Here is a 23,082-nt window from a genome sequence, read left to right as displayed (position 1 = left end):
AAACCCAGCCGGTGGATGGATGGTGCGTCAAGCCTGTGTTGTTTACATCTGTCCTGGTGATAAAATAGCAGAGCACATTTCCACGAAGCACTGTTCAAGCGCTCGCCACTTATGACAGAGTGGGTGATTGTACGAGGCGGGCTGAGCAGTTCAAACACTGTTACCTTTGCCAGAGAGCTGAATCTTAACGAAGAGGAATTGTCAACATTGCCTCCTGAAAGCCACCATACGACAGACTGCTATGCATGCATGGAACTGGAGCAATGGCAGTAAATGAGCAGCTCGTGCAAAGTGGACATTTATGTCCCTGCTCCTTTTCTGTCATGTTTACTGGAACCAGACACAGAGGGTGACCCTCCCCAGCAGCCGAGCCTCCTACATGGGGCTACGGCGAGGGGCTCTGCGGAGCCTGGCCCCTGGACAGGGCTGGCTGGAGGGAGGGAGGGCTCACACGTCAGTACAGTGAAACCTGCTCCGGCGAGGCAGCTGTTCCCCTGCTATGTCAGGCAGCCCGGGAACGCCGAGGGGGCCACGTGGTGCTCGTGCTGGGAGAGAAGGAGTGAGAGGGCGAGAAGGGAGAGAGAAAGAAGAGGAGAGCGAATGACAACGAGAGAGGGAGAGCGAGAGAAACAGCGCACGAAAGGAGAGGTGGAGGGAGGTGCAAAGGCAGAGGGTGGGGGGGGGGGGGGAGAAACAGGAAGCGAAGGAGAGAGACAAAAGCATAGGGCAACAGAAAGAGCGGGAAATGGAGGGAGACCCAATCGAAACGAGACAGAGAGGCGTGGGGAGTGGTATGTGAAGTGGGAGCCCCTGGATGGTCGTCTCCTGACTGTCGCTCTGGAAAAAGCTGTGTTTAACAACTGGAGGATCAACACAAAGGCTAGTGTTACACTCTGACGGATAGGCCTGAAAGCTGTGGAGATAAAGGGTACAAAAATAGGGAAGGCTCTTCAGTGAAAGTATCTATAAACTAACTGTGTATACATAGGGAAAAAAATTGCACTAATTTGAATCTGAAATCATTTAAAAGCTACAATAACATCAGCAATTCACTTCCTGCAGAGTCGTGTAACACAACCTTCCAAAAGTACCTTTCCTAGATTCGGCAAACCCTTACCTGAGACGTAGCCTGGGTGTCAGGTGTGTGCACCTCAGGTCCAGTCACCTCCCGTTGAACCTTGACCCCGGCCCCTCCTATGGTATCTGTAGTGCATTCCCAGCTGCTGTGGCCCGTTCTGTCCTCACACACCCTGAGGCCCTGCTAGCAGGGCTAGCCTGGGGGCCAGCCTGGGGGCCAGCCTGGGGGCCAGCCTGGGGGCCAGCCTGGGGGCCAACCTGGGGGCCAACCTGGGGGCCAGCCTGGGGGCCAACCTGGGGGCCAGCCTGGGGGCCATCCTGGGGGCCAGCCTGGGGGCCAGCCTGGGGGCCAGTAGGGCCACTACACAGCCAGCCTGGGACTCACTCAGACATGTCTTACCTCACATGGCTCAGGCACCTGACACCTCCAATCCACATCATTATGCTGAGGCCCAAACTATAATAAGACCTCTCGCTGGTGAGATATGGGGAATTGATGGGAGTAGGGAAGGGCTTCATTTCAGAATGTGTGAGTGTTGAGAATTGAGCTCAGTCACTGATACTATGGGTCCTCTCGCTGGGTTCTCTATTCAATGCCCAAATTAGGATGGAAGTGCTGACCTTTGCCACCTCTGCCGCACCCTGCCACCTCAGTCGGCTGAGTGGCATTCCGGCGGGCCACCCACTAATCCCGTCAGCTCATCCTACAGTGTCCATCAGGGACCAAAAAGGAGGGGGAAATGTGATTTAACTTGATTTGCAGCTAGACAGATGATGCGTTCTCAGAGCCTCTTTGGCCTTCTGTCTTCAAAGAAAGAATAGTTCCATTCTCCTTTTGTCCCGATTTTTGGGAAATACAGAACAAAAGCATTGAGCTGCTCCCCCATCCAGAACCCATTGGTATTTTGGACGGAGAGATGGAGGGGGCAGGGGCCGAAAAATGCCGCAGATCAAAAGTCAAGCTTTGGAATTTCATTTTCCGCCATAAAAATTATGTTTTGTTTTTCTCTATTTTTTGTTTGGGCACAGAGAGAGTTAAGGATGAATTGATCGAGTTAGGAGGAATGTTGGTGGAGTTTGTATTTTAAATCAAAGCAGACATTTCGCAGACGATTGTAATTCTGAATTTTAAAACAGAAAAACTGCAACCACGGTGGAAAGAACTGTAGTGTAGAACTTTCCAGGAAAACAAGTACGTCTCTTGCTTTTTCCACTGCCCGCTTTGAGTGAATTTGATGGGACTTAAAAAGAAATCCATGTCAACAGAACAAGTTCTAACTCTAAAAACATTTTAATGTTGCATTAAAATGATTAGCCGTCAAGTTCTCATAGAACTATTTAGTAGATGCGGTATGTAAAACAGCACGGTTGAGTTGCAGGGTGTGTCTACGGGTCTAACTGAAGAACATGCCTGTAAACAAATCTAATACCAGGCATGATGCACTGTGACCTTTGACAGCCCAGGGGTGCGCAAACTATACTCTCCAGCTATGTGTATGTGCGGGCGAGAAAGGGACTGAGTGTGTGTGTGTGTGTGAGAGAGAGAGAGTCTGCATGTACTGTATGTATGATTGGATCATCTTACCTTCTCCCCCCGCGCATCCACTCCAAATCTGACAGGAGATGACTATCGGCATGCTCTGCATGCGTTTGCTCTGGGCTGCCATCCAGGCCTGTGTGTAGATGGATGCCTGGACACACATGAAGGGGAACGGATTCCCAACTTTAGGGCTTCATCTGTCCTCAGCGCCTGACGGCAGGCCTGGCAGCACTGAGCCACAACCACTGAGCCACAACCACTGAGCCACAACCACTGAGCAGCCTCATCCAGCGGAGGGACTCCGTTCCTGACTGCACCACAACACAGAGCTATTGAAATCATTGTTATCTCAGATACCGTTTACTGGAAGATACACATGGAATATGCTTCTTCACAGAATCCACTCAACCCATTTGCTGTCTTAATGTTAATAGTGTAGTGACAGATGGAGGAGGAGGGCAGTGATGCTCCTTGAGAGAGACTGCCACGGTGGGCCATGGCAGAAATCCTTGGGGGTGTTGACGGAAGACAGTGTGGCTCTAATGACATTGTAATGGCATAGCTCAGAGCCAACAGGCCCAGCCCAGGGCAATGTTTAGTCTAGGCTCAGCTCCAGATCCTAGCCTGGACATAGACCTAGAGCCAGACCTAGACCCAGATCTAGACCCAGATCTACACTCAGATCCACACCCAGACCTAGACCCAGTCCAGGGTCCAGCCATTCTCACCCTCCCATAAACAGACAGACACAGCTGAGGCTGTGAAGTGGGTGTTGAGGGATCACTTAACAAGCCCCTAAAATGAGGGCAAAGGAAAGACAGTGGCAGAGAGAGAGAGGGGGAGAGAGAGAGAGAGAGAGAGAGAGAGAGAGAGAGAGAGAGAGAGAGAGGGGGACCAAATAGGGGAGAGAGTGACAAAAGACAGAGGTTAAAAAAGTCACCGACACAGACTGCCCCATTTCCTTCCTTTTTTTATTTGTCTAGGATGGAATGAGACGTGGACACACCTTAACTCGCCACACACACACAGACACAGACACACACAGACACACACAGACACACACACACACACACGGACCTTCAAAACTGCAGTGACACGAAGATGAAAAATGCAGGGTCATTTTCCGGGTGACACAGGCCAAAGATATTTCACTGATATTACACTGAGACACCCAACTATGACTTCCATGGCCGTGAGTCACAATACAACAGCAACAGGGTTTCCATAGTTACAACACATTTTCCACTCATCACTTCCTACACAGTATGTTCACATTGACCAGATGTGGGCCAGGGTCTGTAAGAAACCCCACCGCTCCCTGTAGTCAGGCCCACTGAGTCAGCACCAGGAATTCAATGGTTTCCAAATGAACAAACATAGTTTGGATCCAAAATGGATGCAGCCCAGCAGACGTGTCAGAGTGCATGAAAGGAAATGTCGCAGGATTAAGCTGCGGATCCGTCGGCTGCGTACGGAATCCAATTGAGTGCTGAAGCTGAAACGTTGTCTCAGTGTGTGTTGCCCTCCTAACAGCATGACATGGGGCATTATGGCTGAACTTTTGTAACAAGGTCCAGATGCTTGTGGTCGAAAGATGTATGCTACATTTTTCTGTTCTGGAAAATGTCGAGGGGCTCGGGGCCTCGGCACTTATGAGGTTCTCGTCTTTAAGAGCTGCTGTTCTTTCCCTCAGTCGAGAAAAGAACTGACAATAGCTGACCGTGCAGTTCAGACAAAATACCTTCCGCACCAATGAACGGCATGCGTTGAATAGAAAAGCCAATGATGTTACTTAGGGAAAAGTTGAATCCGTCCAAGACTCACGGTATGCAAATAGAAGTGAAATGCTGGGCCTGATTGGCTTAAATTCAGATGGGTTGTGAAGGGTCTATTGACAGGCCTGCACCTCATTCGGAGTCTTTGTGCAGCGCTGTATCTAGGCCTAGCCAGGCCCATGACTCATTCCTTCCATAGCTGGCTGAGACCCAGCCAGAGATTAAAACATGGAGCACTTCATTACAGCGATGAGAGGGCGCCACTCCTCTCTGTCCTTCACTATAGCTGTGCAGTACCACAGAGCGGCCTGTGGGGGCGCTGTCTTGTGTCAAAACACATGAGCTGAGCTCAGCTGGGCTCGAAAGAGGCACTTGAGGTTCAGGTTTCCATTCTGGCTGTCACTAATATCAACGTGTAAGTAGGGGGGTAGTGTTTCAAAAGAGTTGATGCAGAGCTTGGACGTTTCAGCACAGTGTTAAGTTCCCTGTCTCTCTCAGTCAGGACCGTCGCATTAAAGATAATCAGTGTGAGATTTTGTCATTTGAAATCCCCTCCCCTCCCCTCCCCTCCCCTCCCCTCCCCTCCCCTCCCCTCCCCTCCCCTCCCCTCCCCTCCCCTCCCCTCCCCTCCCCTCCCCTCCCCTCCCCTCCTCTCCTCTCCTCTCCTCTCTTCCACACAGTGCCTCCAGTGGAATGTGATGATCGTGTACTGGACAAAGCCCTGCATTCAATCCTCACATTCCCACTCCTTGGAGAACCTGCATGGGAGTCCTGAACACTGACGAGAGAGAGACAGAGAGACAGAGAGAGAGAGAGAGAGAGAGACAAGATCAGGCCTCTCCCTATCTCTCATACCCTCCCTCCTGGTCCCCCTCTCCCCTGACTGACCAGTGTTCCAAGAGCCGTCCAGCCAGCTGATCAGGTGGGGTGGTAATTGGGGGCTAGGGTATTGTTAGGGAAGCTGATAGCTGGACCTCATTTAGACACGTTAGGGTCAAGAAGGGCCAAGCAGCTGCCACTGTGTGGAATGTGTGCAGGGTTGGTCTGCTGAGCTGAACGTATTCTAGTAAACCTCTGTTAGAGGTTAGAGGGAGAGGGAAAATGAGAGGTGGGAAAAGGGAGGGGAGAGAGAGAGAGAGACAGAGAGAGAGAGAGAGGATAGTGCCTGGAGGCTATTATTCCTGTTCCTTTCTCATCTCTAATCTCTGGGACTCGATACCATCTCAACTTCCGCATTGGGATTGATTGGGTGCGATGTCATCCATCCCGAGCAAGAGGAAGCATGGAGGATAATCACTTGCACACACCGGAGGCCGCCAGGAGCCAAGACCTGCAGTTGATCATCATCACCTCCAGGCCGCCACCCTCCACGCGTCCTCAGCACGCCCATGAAACACTCAACACTTACCTCTGACGTCCAACCAGGGGCAGTTCTGAGGTGGGGGGGGGGGGGGGGGGGGGGCTGAGGGAGGGGGGGGGGGGGCAGTGATCGTCTGACAACAAGCTTGGACCCCTTGTGGCCCCCCTCAATGTAGAGTTTGAATCATTATAATCATAGTATTTGCCTGTTAAGGCCTGCAATGTGGCCAGTGAAGAAAAACGATATGACAACAATAATGTTTGATGTAACTGGCCCCTCTAACGGTACAACTGGCCCCAGCTTGGCGTATGGTCTAACATGGCTTGAATCAAACACTGGAGGCATCTCGATTCACCCATTTGATTTGTTGAAACGTCTTGATTTCAAATGCATCACCTGATACTGTGTCTTATACCCTGAAACACAAACCAAGATGTTGAATATGAAGTTGCTGATAGCAAGTTGGAAAGACACACCGTCAGCTCGACCTGGGGGCTGGACAAATCATTTCAAAACATCAGCCTTGTCTGCTCTCTGTTCTGTTGTCTGCTTTCTGTGTCGGTTATGGAGAGCCCTCTTGGGTTCCACTGTGTAATATAATAGAACCGCATACTTGGTACCCTGGAGCCATTTTCCACCAGACCTACAGTACAACCATTCTCACAGGGAGGCAAGGAAGCTAGCTAGCATGCAACCACACTGAAACATGCATCAAGCCATGGCAACACATTCTGCACTGTTCTCTTTCTTGTGGATATTGCGCGTATAGAAGGACTTATATAGGAAAGGAAATATAACAGTTTTCAGTTGAAAATAATCCTTATGGCTCCCTCTGTAAAATATCCTCACAAACTCATTAGAATGACTTACCACATGCTTCAGAAATGAAAAATCAGGGTGGTGACAATACTGATTTGTCACCTGATTTGTGTATTTCAGTAATAACTCAAACATGTGTATAATTTAAAATCATTACACAGTGCTGCTGTTACTAACTGTAACAAACGGACTTCATGAAAAGGCTCACATATGGAACTTTTTTGAAGTATCTGTTCCCAGATCAGAACTTAATGTTGCATGACCAACTATTGGGAGAGGGAGCGGGTGGTGGCTGGGTTGGGGGGTCGTCTACATTGAGGAGCTCTCCTGTGACCTCCCCTCCCTCGCCACCCGTGGGCGGTGTCATCAGCTTGGGGGGGGGGGGGGGATCTCCTACAGTTTCACAAGATTTACCGCCTGGTTTACTCTCTGTCCAGGTGTGGCCGACCGCCTGCCTCACAGACAGAGCCATGCAGTATTCACGAAGGAAGGCAGAGCCAATCTGCGGGTGGCACGGCAGTGCATGTGTGTGTGTGTGCAGGGCGTGTGTGTGCAGGGTGTGTGTGTGCAGGGCTACAGCTTCACACCACGAGCGTCCGTCTTCCTCGTCGAGCGTCTACAGGGCCACGCTGCTGTGTTAAAGGAAATGAATTCAAATGTGGTGAATCGGAATTTGCCGGGTGAAGATGCAGTCGAAGGAGACGTTCCGACCAGTGAGCAGAGCAGGAAGAGCGAGTGAGTGGGGTGTGACTGGAGGGGTGGTCACAGAGGCGAGGGTAAACATGCAGGCCGGGGGAGCAACACGCCAGCTCTGTTTCCACTGGATCTCAATGGTGTTTAGAGAACCAATCACACATCCTTCCCCGTCTATCCTAAGCTGATAGGCCCCTGTGACATGGTGAAGGGTGAAAGATATGTCAAGGCTGTGCATGTGTGTGTGTGTGTGTGTGTGTGTGTGTGTGTGAAAACACTGTAACCGCAGTAACCATCTAAGGCCGTTGTAGAGTGTTCCGATCCCTCCAGGTTACTGTTACACACGGTAGCCTGTCTCTGAAATCCAAGCTTGGGTGTGCCGTCACCTGAGTGGTCAGGTTTTAGGTTCTGTCCTGTCATTTCTCCCTCCTCATCCAAATGACCTGTATCAGATCTCATCCAGGCCTAAACCTTGAAATGCCCCCCAAAAACCACTGTTGTATACAGAAATGCTGTATAAGACCACCTGACCATTACTGGCATGTCTAGACACTTTCCCTGCCCAGGTCACTCGTCACCGACGGGAAGTTTGCCAAGGCCACCGGCATTCCAAAATACCCACAGAACATCCAGCCCGAGAATGCACTCGGATTCAATTTCACAGATAGCAGCCTGCTTGTTTCTGCTCTGTGGCACCATGGCAGGATTCTTGTCAATTTGCGATGTTATACTTCAAGCTGAACCACAGCGCTGAGATGGAGGGTTTATGAGATAGCGGGTTTCTCAGTCATGCGACGGAGCATCGGTCTTAATCCTATTTGTCGAAACTACAAGCAATTCAGCTTGACATCAAAAACTCCCAAGGAATACACTATGCAGTACAGTATACAGTGCGGCAGTCTGTCCACTACCCCAGATATCCCTACTACTACACCGTGTGCAGTGGTCGTCAACAAGGCTTGAGTGTTTATATATAGGGCCCCTATAACGTTTCACTCCCGCTGGTGCGTGAGGCGGCCTTCTGGGTCGAGTGGCGAGGGAGCACTTCCAGAGGACGTTCAGAACTCTATCTGGGGGGGGCGGGGGGGGGGAGGGAGCGGGGGGGGGGGGGGGGGGAGTCGGAGGGAGGGGGGTATAGGTTTTGGAGGGAGGGGTGTAGGTTTGCGTTTGCAGTGTTTCGGGCCCGTATTTTTAGAGCCTGAAGTCAGGCCGACGCGGGCATGCGGGTGGCCTTTTTCAACCTAGCCATGTTAAGGGATGCTGAAGCTGGCAGGCGGAGGGCGAGGGGGGGAGGGCGGGGCTAGGACATGTCATTCCATTCTAAATCCAAACCTCTATGTCTGTGACAATGCGTGCCTGGCTGCCTCCACGCTCTGAAAACAGAGGGTGGACGAATGGCATCTTGAAGGCCACGACTGACCCCCTCCCTCCCCCACTACTATTGGTGCCACCCCCAATGGGCCACGGGGTGTAATCTGCACGGTGCCAGTTAGTCAGGTGTAGTCAGCTAGCCAGCTGTAATGTAGACCAGTGCAGAATGCCAGTTAGTCAGCTGTGGAAAGGAAGCGGTGAGTTAGGTTGTATTGTGTCCTGGTGGCAAACAGGACATTCCAATGCTTATTCAAGAAGTGAATGCACTCAACTGCAAGCACTTCCCTGAAATGCTCCTCAAAGGCAATACATATGGGAACCTCATTATAGTGGAGGACATACCCTCCCATAGCCACTAGCATTGCCAGGCTCGTTAGCGTTAGCGTTGCCGGGAGTGGGTCTCAGTGGGAATACCTTGAGGCTTGGAGAGCGTCAGTCATTCTGTTGGCAGGACCGATGGCTAATGCAGCAATGTTGTGTTATTCTAGTGAGTGCAGCGGGCCCCATGGAGCTAATCGCAGCAGAATAGCAGCCAGAAGCTCACGCCATTGGAAGACAAAACAACGAGGAGTCCAATTGGCTGAGACAACAGTCGAGCATGAGGCACTGTCTGTCCTGGACGGAGTATCTGGGCTGGTTGGATGGAGAGGGGCCGACTGCACTGTTCAGCAGTCCTGGTAAAACTACCCGTCGTGGACAAGGAACCAAACCTACAGGTCACGGTAATGAGGCCAATTACCTGACAATGTGGTTGTGACAGGTCACACAGCTACCACTGGCGTGTCTAAGGAAGGGTCTATGATTTAGAAGCACAAGGTGTTCATGAACTGTCTATGAGAGAAGAGGGAACAGGGAGGAAGTGCATTTCTGATCACATGCCACATGTTCAGGCATCCGTGCGTCGTCAACATCGAACCTGTGCCAAACTGCTAGGGAAGACAACCATTCATTTCGACCTGAAATGATTTGACTGCACGTCATCGCCTGCTTCTCACAATGTAACCGGAGCCCAGGATCAGGGCCCGGGGTTTGGGCACCTACATTGTCTATCCAAAACGTCTGCCCAGATTAGTGTAAATGATCCTCATTTCCAATGCCGGTAACACGACACAGATTATTATTCTATGCTACACTGGCTACTGTGGACTCTTCCTGTGGCATGAATCATTGAGCAGGTGACTGTAACCTATACGACGCCGGGTAGTTACCTCAGAGTGGGGACATCTGATGCCAGGAGACAAAGCCGTTTTAAACAAGCTTGGAGTTTTGCTTCACTACAGGAAGGCTCAGCCACAAATTTAAGGTCATTTATGGTTTCTAAAGACTGTCCTTTACAAAATGAGAGGACATTTCGTTATGTGAAACTAAAGCGAGGTTCGTTAGACTTCTCTCAAAGCTTTCTAGCCAGGACCGGGACAGTGACAACATGACTGTTTCAGACGGCATAGCCGACACCACGACCAGAATACTCTTTGCTGAATTCAAACAAATGACGCACCCCAAAGCAAGCTACCCTGTGTGTTAGTAGACCAGCTCAGAGGGGGGTCAGAGGTGCCATGGCATCGTGGCACAGACACAAGGCTAAACCAAGCTACAGCTCTGTGTGGAGTGCTAGGCAGGCCTGGAAAGAAGAGAGTAGGAACAGGGGGGGAAACCCAAGGTAGAATGCACTTTCAAAATGCAGCCCGGAATGCCTATGACTCACAGATGGACATTTGAAGCTATATTCCCCCTTAGCATCCGCTGATGCCTCACTGTACTTGAGGGAGTTGAGCTCGGCTGGTGTTTGATTTCCTCCGATTATTGGCAGACATTTTGATTGGTTGAGGTCCCGTGAGGAGGGATGGTTCAGAGGGCTGGGTCTGGTCTGTCCTACTGTATCAGTCCACACAGCTGGAGACATTGGAAGCAGAGTTAGTATTAAGATAAGAGCAGATCACTCCAGCTGCTGCTACCAGATGTGCCACACCTCATCACTCATGTCCAAAATTCCCCAAGTATAATATCATCTCACACACATTAATGTACACACACACACACACACACAATGTCCATTTCCTCTGCACATGGGTCTAGATCCAGTCAAGATGCATATGATTATACGAGGACTTATCACCCAGACTGCTTATATTAAGTTCCAGATGTTAGGCAGTCTGATTTCATGGAGTCATTCAGACAGGAAATCAGATTCTGAAATGTGGTGGTGAAATATGCAAAAAAAAAAAAGCCTGAAAAGGGGTTATGTGGGTTCAATATCTCCTTATCTCCAAAAAGTGAAAGACCTCTAAACTTTTAATTTAATCTCACTCATGTTCGACTGATGTGACCGAAATTATTTTAATTATGTTAGATGCTGGTTATGGCTACATCAACGCAGAAAATAAACCCCTCTTAAACTACCGTATGTAAAACAATAGTTAAATGTTAACCACTTCTTATTCACCTATAAAAATTTGCAATATATAACGAACAGCTTTGCACCCACTAAAACGACCCTTTCAAAGTTAACTATGGCAACTGCATTTTATGTCAACAGAAATTCTGGCCAGCCATGCAACGCCTCTCGACGGTAGACTATTGGCTCGCTAGAGCACCAAACGAGTTCAGTGGATATGGCAAAGACGTCCATCAATAATGTAGCGCAGCGTACCTTTGAAAGCTCCTTTGAAACTGGCAGGTGAGCGTTGCTGCCCGGTTTCACGGTGGAGGTAGACGTGTGTGCGGCGTGTGGAGGGAGGGCTATTTTCCGCTTTTCATAGTTGTGATATGAACGGTTGACATGGATGCTGGGCATTTTTTTTCTTCCGGTGATCATCACACCTGTGCATCCGCTACTCCACGGGGTATTTATTGAAAATCATTAGAGTGAAAAGGTTAAAAACGAAACCGTTTTTGGATCCGTTCATCTTCACTTTTATAAACTTGTGTAAGATTTCATTTGAAACCATTTACAATGTTTGTTATAATTCCAATGTACAGTACCAGTCAAAAGTTTGGACACATTTGGGGGAATGTGTCCAAACTTTTGATATATTATTGATATATTATTATGCAGGAAATATATTATTAAGCAGGAATGTTCAACAGGAAAATAGTTTGACTATACTTTACTGCAAACTGTACGACAATTGACAGTGTATAGGACTGCCGCCAGACTTAAGGTCATGCATGCCTTAATGCTCACTGGAAACATATGTGCTCATACATCCTGCTAATCAGTCACACATTTTCAGGAGACCCTCAGGAGAAATGGAGCTGATGGGATCCACGCTAACGGCCACATATGCCCGTCCCAAAACCAGTCACTTCCTCCCTGCCATCTCCACCATGGCATCCAGCTACCGCGGCCACCAACCAGCCCTGGCCATGAGCCACAGTGCCAACCAGCCCTGGAGGACCAACACCTACTACAGGACAGGGAGTGCCATCCCCGCCTTCTCCTCCCTCCAGAGGGATAACCTCGACCTGGTCCGGGCCAACACCACCTTCTACCCATCCAACAGGTCTGCCTTGACCACTCGCTACACCCCAAACGACTGGTACATGTCCAACCAGAGCAACTACAGGGAGTCGGAGTCTTCCAGGAACAGCGCGGAGAGACTGAGGAAAGACACCATCAGGCTTATGCAGGATAAGGAGCAGTTGACGCGACGCACGCAGGAGACCACCAGCAGGAACATCGGCGAACGCCTCAACGACATCGTCTTCTGGCGGTCGGAGTTGCACCACGAGATCGACAACATGGTGAGCGAGATAGCGGCCCTCACCGAGGTGAAGAGGAGGCTGGAGAGAGCGCTGGCCGAGACGGAGGGACCGCTCCAGGTAACGGAGAGAGTGTGTGTGCGCGTGTTTGTGTGTGTGTGTTTGCCGGTGCGAATTTGAGTGTGATGAAAACGACAGCATCAGAAACAGAGGTATTTGACACATCTTTGAATCTCCATACACTCACAGCCCACAGCTGTTCGAGTGCTATTCGGATCCCTCAGAACGGGGTGCCTGTGGTGACATGGTTTGTCTGGGGGGGTCTGAATGCAGAGACGAGTCTGTCACCGAGGGCAACCTCACACAGCCTTAGAACTCCCGTTTCGAACGAGGTCGCTTGGTTACCAAGAAACCCTCCACAGTAAGCACTACAAGTGCTCCGGGGCGTAAAGTAGTGTCAACTTGATCTGGCTGGAGTTCTAGTGACTTGAATGGGCCGATAGGTGAGATCAGGTAGCAACACAATGCTCTCTAAAGGTAATGTAAACCTAGGAGTGGAATGAATACAGTGATCAATCACACCTGTGCTGTTGAAACGTTATTGAAAGGTTTTGAAAGGTTTTCCACGAATTAAAGCATCGGTGATGATTCAAGGAAAGGTGTACGTGGGGACAGGAATGCTGAATGTAGAATTCATTACGGCAAACCTATTTGATAAGTTTAAACAACGTCTGCCATCACTTTCAGGTATCTCAGGAGTGCTTATACCACAGGGAGAAGAGGATGTCCATCGACCTGGTGCATGATGGCGTGGAGAAAGATCTCATCAGGGTACAGCTGTCAAAGCCACCACAAATCAATGACAGTTGCTAAACGAATAATCTTTAGTTGTTTTTTTCTCAATCGACTTTTTGTTTCCACTCAACCAGGAAGTAGAGGTCATCAAGTCATGCCAGGAAAGGATGAGACGCCACCTGGACAGAGCCGTCGCTCAGCTGGCGTGAGTTGGCTCGTTGGTACCTAGAGGCCATAACTATCCCGGCATACCTACCAACGATTACAGACTCTTCCTTTGTGCTGGTCGACTCTTCCCAGGTCGAACCGAGCGTCCCAACACGAGCTGGAGAGAGACCTCAACGACAAGGTGACTGCCCAGAGGATAGACGACAGGTGCCACCATCTTAGGAACACGTCGGATGGCATCGGCTACTACAGAGGGATCGACAGACTGGACCCCTCGTGAGTTTGGTGTCACCAAGCGTGCGCTGTCCGAAACCTACACGCGTGACACTGTTCCGCCCCTGAAATATTCGAAAATCAATCGTGTGACGACGCCCTTTAGCTCAGGCTATGAAGTAAAGGAGAAGCATCGTTCGATACGCTCCGCCGCTCTTTTGACTTTGCAGGCTGTCCTTGCCCGACTCGTGGTCCAAGTTCACGGACGACAACCTTCTCCACTCCCAAAGCCAGCGTGTGGCCTCGCACAAGCTCCGGGATGAGATTGAGGTGCTGATGAACGCCACGTCCAGTGAGATGTGGAACCAGTTCAACAAGGTCAACATAGCCTTCACCGGCCGCATGTCGGAGACGTCGGACGCCAAGAACAGCCTTCAGACCCATCTGGCCAAGGTGACCGAGGTCTCCTGTTCTGCATAGACGTTTCTCTGGGCAGTCCTGTTCAATTCACACTGAGGTGCAGACATTGCTACTTGCCGGAGACTTTCGTAACGATACTGTGTGTGTGTGTAAATAGTGTAATCGTCTCCCAGCTTAGGCTAGTTCTAACAGTCCGAAAATCAACCCAAGAGAAGTGCCTTGTTAACGCTATGGTGTGTTTGTTCAAGTTAAAGAGGCCTATAAAATCCTCTGATTTATCAATAGTTTCATTGGTTAGTATGACATTCTCTGAGTTACACAATATGTTGAGCAGGTACTGTAGCTTTGCTCTTGAACTAAAAGATAAACATGTAGCTAACTTTATGTCTGGCTGTTAAGTACAGACATAAACTGAAGGAGCATGTGAGTGTTTGGAATGGCCTCACTCTTCATCTTTACACCCACCCGCTCTAGCAGGCTAAATTCAGCCCCTTCCACCATAATTGTGTTAGGGAAGAAAGCATGCTAACTCACAGAACACTGCCGGGGCTCCATTCAAAAAGAAGCTATCTTTCTTGATAAGGATTGTTCAACCGTTCCTATTGGTTTGCTGAGGATGGTGAACAAGAGCAGAGTAGAGAGAAGAACTTTCTGGAACGAAAAGCACCGCTGTGTTGACTAAACAGCGTTTTCAAAAGAAAAAGGCCCAAAATAGATGCCTCTGTCACTGCCAGTCCCATTATCTACTGTATACTGATACATACCCCGGGACTGAACACTGGGTCCCATTGTTCCAAGGGTTAATTGGAGATGGCAGGGTGAATCTACCTCAGCTGTTGTGTGCGCTTATCCTCCGACAGCAGCTGTTATGCGAAGCACACGGTCTTTAATAAAGATCCATCACCCACGGTTGGGTGGCCTGGTGATTCTGGGGAATTACGTTAGGTTCAATGTGTTGGGCTGGGGCGTGCTCTGTGTGTTGCTGAACAGTGTTAAACCCGGTTGACCTCGCCGCGCCGTCAGCTCTGCGGACGCCTCGGAATGCACGGCGACTGAAGTTTTTCACTTTTCCACAAGCGCCGCGCGAGTCAACAGAGCCTGTTTTGCTTTCTCTTTCGGACCCTTGACGCCAAACTCTTTCGACGTCTCAGAATGCTGTCCGGGTCAGTCATTCTCCTCATCCTATTTTCCCAGGACTTTCTCAACGCGCCCTGTTTCTCATGTGTCCCTGTGCAGACCCTCCAGGAGATCTTCCAGACGGAGATGCTGATTGAGTCCCTGAAGAAGGCGCTGAGAGACAAGGAGAACCCCCTGAGGGTGGCCCAGACCAGGCTGGAGGAGAGGACACGGAGGCCTAACGTGGAGCTCTGCAGAGACAACCCCCATCACAGGTGCACACAACATGTGGAGCCCCTGTCCCAAACACACACACACACACACACACACACACACAAACACAGCCTACCATACACTAGGGAGTTTCACATGCTTCCCATGTTCAACATCAGCCACAACAATCATAGACTTCGGCACTTGCACACTCCCTTTCAAGGTGTCGGTCTAACCTTTGAAATGTCTCCTTTTCTCTTCAGACTGATCAGTGAGGTGAGGGAGATCGAGGACACCATCCACAAGCTGCGCGAGAGGCTGCAGGAGGCAGAGAACACCCTGCAGACGCTGGTCAAGACCAAGGCCACCCTGGAACACGACCTGTCCGTCAAGGCCAACTCCCTCTTCCTGGACCAGGAGAAGTGCATGAGCATGCGCAAAACTTTCCCCAGCATGCCACGCCTGGTGGGCTACACCTAGATACAGCTCACCTAGACAGGACCACATGACCACCTAGATATCACCCACCTAGACAAGACCACATAACCTCCTAGATACAGCTCACCTTGACAGGACCACATAAGCACCATAGATACAGCTCACCTAGACAGGACCACATAAGCACCCTAGATACAGCTCACCTAGACATGACCACATAACCTCCTAGATACAGCTCACCTAGACAGGACCACATAATATCCTAGATACGGCTCACCTAGATAGACCACCTAACAACCTAGATATAACTCACCTAGACAGGACCACATGACCACCTACATATAAATCACCTAGACAGGTCCACATGACCTCCTAGATACAGCTCACCTAGACAGGACCACATAAGCACCCTAGATACAGCTCACCTAGACATGACCACATAACCTCCTAGATACAGCTCACCTAGACAGGACCACATAATATCCTAGATACGGCTCACCTAGATAGACCACATAACCACCTAGATATAACTCACCTAGACAGGACCACATGACCACCTAGATATAAATCACCTAGACAGGTCCACATGACCTCCTAGATACAGCTCACCTAGACAGGACCACATAAGCACCTAGATATAACTAACTTAGACAGGACCACATGACCACCTAAATATAACTCACCTAGACAGGACCACATAACCACCTAGATATAACTCACCTAGACAGGACCACTTGACCACCTAGATATAACTCACCTAGACAGGACCACATAACCTCCTAGATACAGCTCACCTAGACAGGACCACATAACCTCCTAGATACAGCTCACCTATACAGGACCACATAACCACCTAGATATGACATCATCTAGACAGGTCCACCAACCTTCCAGTGGCTTGAGGGACAAAACAATGATATCACAACACTTGAAATCATGAAGTTAGTTTGAAAGCTGTGACTGTTTGTCTGAGGAAGTGTTGCACTGGCAGCATGGTTAGCAAAATCAGGAATAACATTTATACATACAACAGCCTGAGGTTTGGAAATCATGGCAGCTGATAAGGATTAGATTACAAGCACAACATATCATTACAATGGGAGCCGCCATGACATCATTTGATAAATCAAATAAATAAAGTACTTGTTTGACGTGTAATATTTACAAGTGCCGTTGATGAAGGACAAATGAAACATGTACATTACACGAGAACACAAAAACACTTTAACTGAGAGGATAGAGTCTATGGCAGCTTCTCTGACCAAGTATGGGTATCTGGCCTCATAAGTGCTCTGCATAGCTATCACTGAATTATGTTTTAGAAATCCAGATATTTATCCCTAAAGCAATAACGTCAAGGCTATTACAGCGATACGGTTTCAAAGACAAACACAGTAAGTCACCAACGCCTGAAAAGACAAACACATGTCCAGGGCCTTCGATGGATTCTCCTGCGAGCCACAAACAGGGCGGGACGTGTCAGTCTGGCCGAATCTCCCACTTCAGAGGGATTCATAAAAGGCCAACTTGGCGGGGGTTTCTAAGTTCATCCTGCTCCTGTACGTCCCTCCTCCGCAACCCCTCCTCCCTCCCCCCTCGCCCACCTGCCGATAACCACACCTCTCCTCGCTGTTACCGAGCGCTCCGAGACGGTAAACGGTCAGCCAGGTGGCCGTACCTCGGTGCCTCCGCTCCTCCTCCTCCTCCGCTCCTCCTCCGCTCCTCCTCCGCTCCTCCTCCTCCTCCGCTCCTCCTCCTTCACTGGGCCCCTGGACACCAACCCGGGCCGCCGGGTGGAGCAGATGTGACACGTTAGCTCCCTGGGCTGGAGCGAGAGGGAGGGCGCATACAGACAGGTGTTTGAGGAGCTCCTCTCGACCGTCAGTGTAAACTGACCCCCTCCCCCCCTGTCATCTCTTGGAGAGGGATGTTGACGTTGGAGTTGGGGGATTGGACGTGAGTCTGCTCTCCTGGAGTTCCCTCTCTGGCACAGAGACTCACCACTGTCTTGACATTTGTGTATGTTGTTGTACATGCTGAATGGCCTTCATCTGTGGAAAAATGTGATTTCATGGTATGCTAACTTTGACCTCACTGAAGCCTGTGTAGAATAATGTTTTATGCTTCACCTATCCATTGTCCATCTCCCTCGTTCCCTCCCCCCCCCCACCCCCCCCCCCCCTCCCTACATCCCTTCCCTGCCCTTCTGCCTAAAGTCATCATTAGCATTTGGGGCAGGGAAGGCTTGTCATGTGTGGCTAATGCACGTGTTAAAGTGCACCACACACAGATAAGCACAGAGAATATTGACTTCTTTTTCACGCTTGGGCAAAACATCAAGTCACACACTCACAACCCCTCCCCGCCACTTCCCCTTTCTGGCCTCCGATACGACCTTTGGTTCCGTAAAGGAATGTTCATCTTGCTCAAGTTAGGAATGAAGTTTTTATTAACCAGTCTTGTAGATTCTTCACAACTGTAAAGTTGGAATGTGAGTTTGAGATGACGAGTGGTGTTTACATTCTGATAAGGTAAGGAAGATGAGGAATGATGTGGAAACTGGGAGTGTTAGGAGTGAAATAAAACAACATTTAAACCTTAGTTTGATTCGCAGTATCTTATCACTCTCTTTAACGGGGGGATCCCAGATACCGTCGAGTAGGAGGAGGTTTCAGTCACCCTGTGACAAATCCAAATGAGGGATCTGGGAAGCAAGCCTGGGAATAAGCTGTGAAGCTTATCCACAGACCCATTCATCTTCACTGTTCATTACCCAAATACCCAGTATTTCCCAGTTCAACTGGGTTAAAGTATGAACAAGTCTCCTGAATCTCTGATGTGATTCCTATAAAATGGGTGGAGGGGGTCTATAAAAGATCAAATGGGTTTATTACTCGAGGAAGACCTCTGGGTGTGGGTGTGTCTGTTGATGTGTTTGTTTAGGAGAGACGTACTTTGATTGAGGTGTACTATTTTACGAGTGTATGCTAACCCGCGATTCCTCTTAGCTGCCTACCCTCACCTACTCTCTCTCTCTCTCACACACACACACACACACCCAGTCACACGCTTTCACACACATAGCTGGTGTGTCTCCATACTGCTGTTCAAACAGTGTGGCGCTTGACTGCGACCTTCAGGGGCAAATACATTGTGGGAGGGTCCACTGTTCCCACCCTCCAGTCTGTGTATCTGTGTGCCCCCCCTCCCTCCCCCCAACACACACAGCCTGCCTCTCTCCCCCTGTCCCCAAACACATTCCTGGGACCCACCGCTGCACTCACAGGCCCCCCATTGTCTGCCTGTGCATCACAAGACTCCTGTCTCTCATCGCCCGGTGATTAGACGTAGTGACAGATGGGCACGGAGATGAGACTTTCCCTCTCTCTCTCTCTCTCTCTCTCTCTCTCTCTGTCTCTCTCTCTCTCTCTCTCTCTCTCTCTCTCTCTCTCTCTCTCTCTCTCTCTCTCTCTCTCTCTCTCTCTCTCTCTCACTCTCGCTCTCTCTCTCTCTTCTTCTCTCCCTCACCAGTGGGGTAGCTTCAAGGCTTAGTTACTGATGCAGGGTGTCTTTTTTGGACTGCACACAACTACCTACCCCCCCCCTCCCTTACCCCCCTCTCCCCCACATACAGGGGAATGCTACTCTGGAATGCTCCCCACAGTCCATGCATATTGGCGGTTTATTTTTACCGCCAGCTCTTGTTATAGATGCCCCGTAGTTCATCTACTGCATGTTTGAGACATACCACTCTGCAGATCTGATGGACAGTTCGTAAGGGAGCAACACAAGTATCCAGCCCCCAACCCGGTCAGGGCATGGATTGGAGGTTTGACACCACAACACAACGGCTATATGAGGGCCATCTACCGTTTCGAAAATTGTAAAATGTATGGATGGAGGTTCACGGTTTATAAGATACTGAAAGTGTTGGGCTGCTTGCACACGTATGAAACAGTGAACGTTAAGAACGAGAATATGTCTTCAGGCGTGACTAGTCTCCTGTTGCAGCATCCATGGGAACTGTACTGCCTGTCTGGGGACTTGGATTGTCGCCAAACAGACTTTTCTCTAGTGTCGTTCTCAAGTGTCCTGTGACTTTCACTGGGCCTTCAGGGAACACCGGTGAGCACCAAAGTACGTCCAGAAGTTCTTGACTTGAAGCAAGCCTAGGACATGACTTGCGTTCTGAAAAGTCCTGCAGTGAGAGGGGAAATCAAATATGTCAGCACCCTGAAATGAAGTCAATAGCCTGTTGATGACAAATATCATATGACATCAGAATAGTGTACAGACGCTGCAGATATGGAGTTGGCAGTTCCGCGTTGCTGTCCAAACCGCTAGCCGAGCCATAGAGGAGGAAGCGTGAAGTCAACAGATAAGATGTTCATTACAGTTTCCCGACATAACGGCTCGCTCGGGGGACCCTCATTACTGGTGGTTACCATCCCATCGTTTTGCACAATCGCTTCAGCTCAAACCCAAACTGTCATTCAGCCTCCTAATCGTGATCATCCAGCATGGCCACAGGACAGGGCTTCACCGCTCCAAGGTGGCAGGCTGGGGTACAGAGCGGGGCTGCAAACCGGAGACCAGAGATCATTAGCAGCACACAGAGTTGTGTGGCGGAGAGATAGCTAACCTGGGGCGACAGGAGTCGTGAGATTATGCTGTGAGATGGCGTGGCATTCCGGAGGGATGATTGATCTGTTGCTCTCGCTTTTTTTTCTTTCTTTTTCGGGAAAGTCTGTTGTATTTGCTGTGTTTGTGTGTGTATGTGTGTGTGTCATTTTTGCTGAATCACAGTGTGGGCTGAAGAGAGTGATGCTCTGCGTTCTGTCTCTTCTTCTGTTGTCGATTTATAAACCCGTCACCGAGGGAAACAACAGGAAGTGGGAGACATAAAATGGACGAGGCTTCGTCTGTAAACCATCGCTCTCATTGTCAGTGACTTACATGTACAAAAACACACACACACAAGGCACTTATGTGAGGCACTGCCTTACATATTATTTGCGTGTCCCTTGCTCACATTCGCTTCTGCTGTGTCAGAAAGAGTCATTTCTAGAATCAACCGAGCCCCTGCAGCCTCTCTTCAGCAGCATCATACCCCGTTATGTGGCTCCAAGTGGACTTTGAAGGGCAGCTTTTGACGACATTGTTTCGAATGTCATCAATGTGTGTTCAGGCTGAGAACACTGATTAAAACCCGATGACAGGGGCGGAGCATTGGGAGTGGGTTTAAACTCACAGACATGCAAACAGCTCAAAGGAGCTCCCTTGCACTCTCTCAGTACCAGACAATCCATACAAGTCGGTATCTCTGCAGAAGTCTCTCTCTCTCTATGTGTCTCTTAAGCTTTTTCAGTCTGTTTATTTTACTGCCTACTCTAATGCTATCACATTTTCGTCCGCTTGCAACCTTGTCCCATACTTTGCTCCCAGACACTGATGCTGTCTCGTGCAGACTCATGCAAAGCCAGGGTTACTGTGCCCTAACAAGCATCACGCGCTTCCTGTCTGCTGTCTCTCTACGTCTGCCCATCTCCATTAGGTGTGTGTGTGTGTGTGTGTAGGATGGGCAGAGACGCTTGAGCATTGTTTCTCATCTGAGCTGCAGGGGAGGAGGTGTGTGTGTGTGGGGGGGGGGGAGGCGTGGCGGCTGTGGCTGTGGCTCAGGAGACGGTGGGCGGGGGTGCCGTCTGAAAGATCTCAGAGACCACACGGAGGCTCCGTGCTCCGATGCCTGCTCGTCTGCCCAGCAGTCCCAGGACTCCCAGTGACTGGCTGCACGCTGACCTCCCTGCATCCTCCCCGACCGACGAGGGATCCCGGCTGGACGCACTCTTCCGCCGCACGTCACGGTACACACACCACCGTAAGTGTTGTGATCAGTGACCTATACTCTTTTGTAAAGCTCTCTCTTGGAAGTCGCTTTGGATAAAAGCGTCTGCTAAATGCATAAATGTAAATGTAATGTAAATGTAAGTGAACTCTTCCTCTCGTTCACATCCTGCTGTTAGTTTTGGGATGATGTCTGAAGTCTTTGCTCTGCTCGGCCTGTAATAGTATGTTACAATTCAGAGTGATATTAACCATAACACAGATGTCTTGGTTCAGTTTCTGGGGGGAGTTTGTGTTTGAAATGCTGTTCCTTGTTCTTAAGTTGGGAGGCAAAAACGTGAACGGCGGACAGAGTTTCCACGTGGCCCAGTGACACGGTGTCACCGTGAAGAGTCAGAGCTACGTCCCCAAGAGTATTTCCGCTTTTCCCGGGAAGAACGTCAAGAGAAAGGGACACCTGCCGCCACTGGCACGCACGCACCTCGCGGTGCACGTCTCACGGCCATGAGACTTGCCACGCCTCTACTGTCACGTGCAAGTAAATCACGCCGTTTAAATGACGAAGGTGCAACAATACACCCCTGTCTGAGGGCCACGCGGAGGGGCTTCTCCAAAGCTTGGCTCGGAGCCGCTGTTTAACAGATGGTGTAAATCTAGCACTTCTGTGAGGTTGCCACCTCCGCCCACCCACCCTCCTCCCCCGTGTCCGCCTCTCACAAACATTGGCATATATGGGGCGGGGGGTCAGAGGCAGCACTCAAGCGCCCCCATCTACAGAGAGCTGAGGCTCTGAAACTCTTAAACATCCAGATGGGGTTTCATTAGAGATCCTTTATTTATTTTCCAGGCATAAAAAGGAGGCCGTCCACATGTTAATGGGTTCAAAAGTCCATTGAAATGCTCTTCTTAGCCCCAGTGCTAGCCAGATGAGTTCAAATTTGTTCAGACCTTCGGTGATCTCTTAACAGGGAACACCGTGGTGAGACAGACGTGATACAAAAGCTAAAATGCCATCTGGGTTTTTATAGTCACGCGATATGGCGCCTTAATGGATAGTCGGACAAAGGAACTAAAGACGTATCTAGTGTCCAACCTTGCTTCTTTGAGGTACGACAAAACCGGTTTTATTCGAACGACACCATAAAAGAACTGTCAATATTGCACACTGCATTCAAGAAATGACTTGCTCGACGCTGCAACGTACCCTGGTTGTACCTCGCATCTCTGGCGCAGCGACAACGGAGGCTGTCGCTCCTTGACGTGAAAGCTAAGCAACAGCTTAAAGGCTGCCACGTTCATGTTGGTGTGGAAACCCTGGTCTGGGCTTGCGGGGGGGGGGGGGGGGGGGTGACAGGGAGGACATGTTGACAGGGTTATCTGAGGCCTGCCGACCTAGCGGTGCTTCTCCAGTACCCTACTGAGAGCCTACTCAGTGTGTCCTGGGTCATGATCATACAGCTTCCATACACAGCACCATGGATTCCATGACAGAGCTGACAGATTGTAGCGCTGGTGTGCTCCTGTCAGTATTTACCCTG

At 49.9% G+C, this 23,082-nt stretch overlaps 1 protein-coding gene across 1 annotated transcript; it reads left to right on the top strand.

Annotated features, from left to right (window-relative positions):
• The first annotated feature begins 11,373 nt into the window (after window positions 1-11,373).
• On the top strand, window positions 11,374-16,385 carry tekt3 (tektin 3). The gene is made up of 8 exons (XM_047032608.1): window positions 11,374-11,561; window positions 11,869-12,457; window positions 13,085-13,168; window positions 13,267-13,337; window positions 13,433-13,576; window positions 13,744-13,966; window positions 15,170-15,324; window positions 15,526-16,385. Exons 2-8 carry the CDS (start codon window positions 11,885-11,887, stop codon window positions 15,740-15,742), a joined length of 1,467 nt encoding a protein of 488 aa, XP_046888564.1. The 5' UTR covers window positions 11,374-11,561; window positions 11,869-11,884; the 3' UTR covers window positions 15,743-16,385.
• The last annotated feature ends 6,697 nt before the right edge of the window (window positions 16,386-23,082 follow it).

Source organism: Hypomesus transpacificus, chromosome 13 (assembly GCF_021917145.1).
Source record: "Hypomesus transpacificus isolate Combined female chromosome 13, fHypTra1, whole genome shotgun sequence".
Classification (NCBI taxonomy): Eukaryota; Metazoa; Chordata; class Actinopteri; order Osmeriformes; family Osmeridae; genus Hypomesus; species Hypomesus transpacificus.
This window is presented reverse-complemented; position numbering and strand designations above follow the sequence as displayed.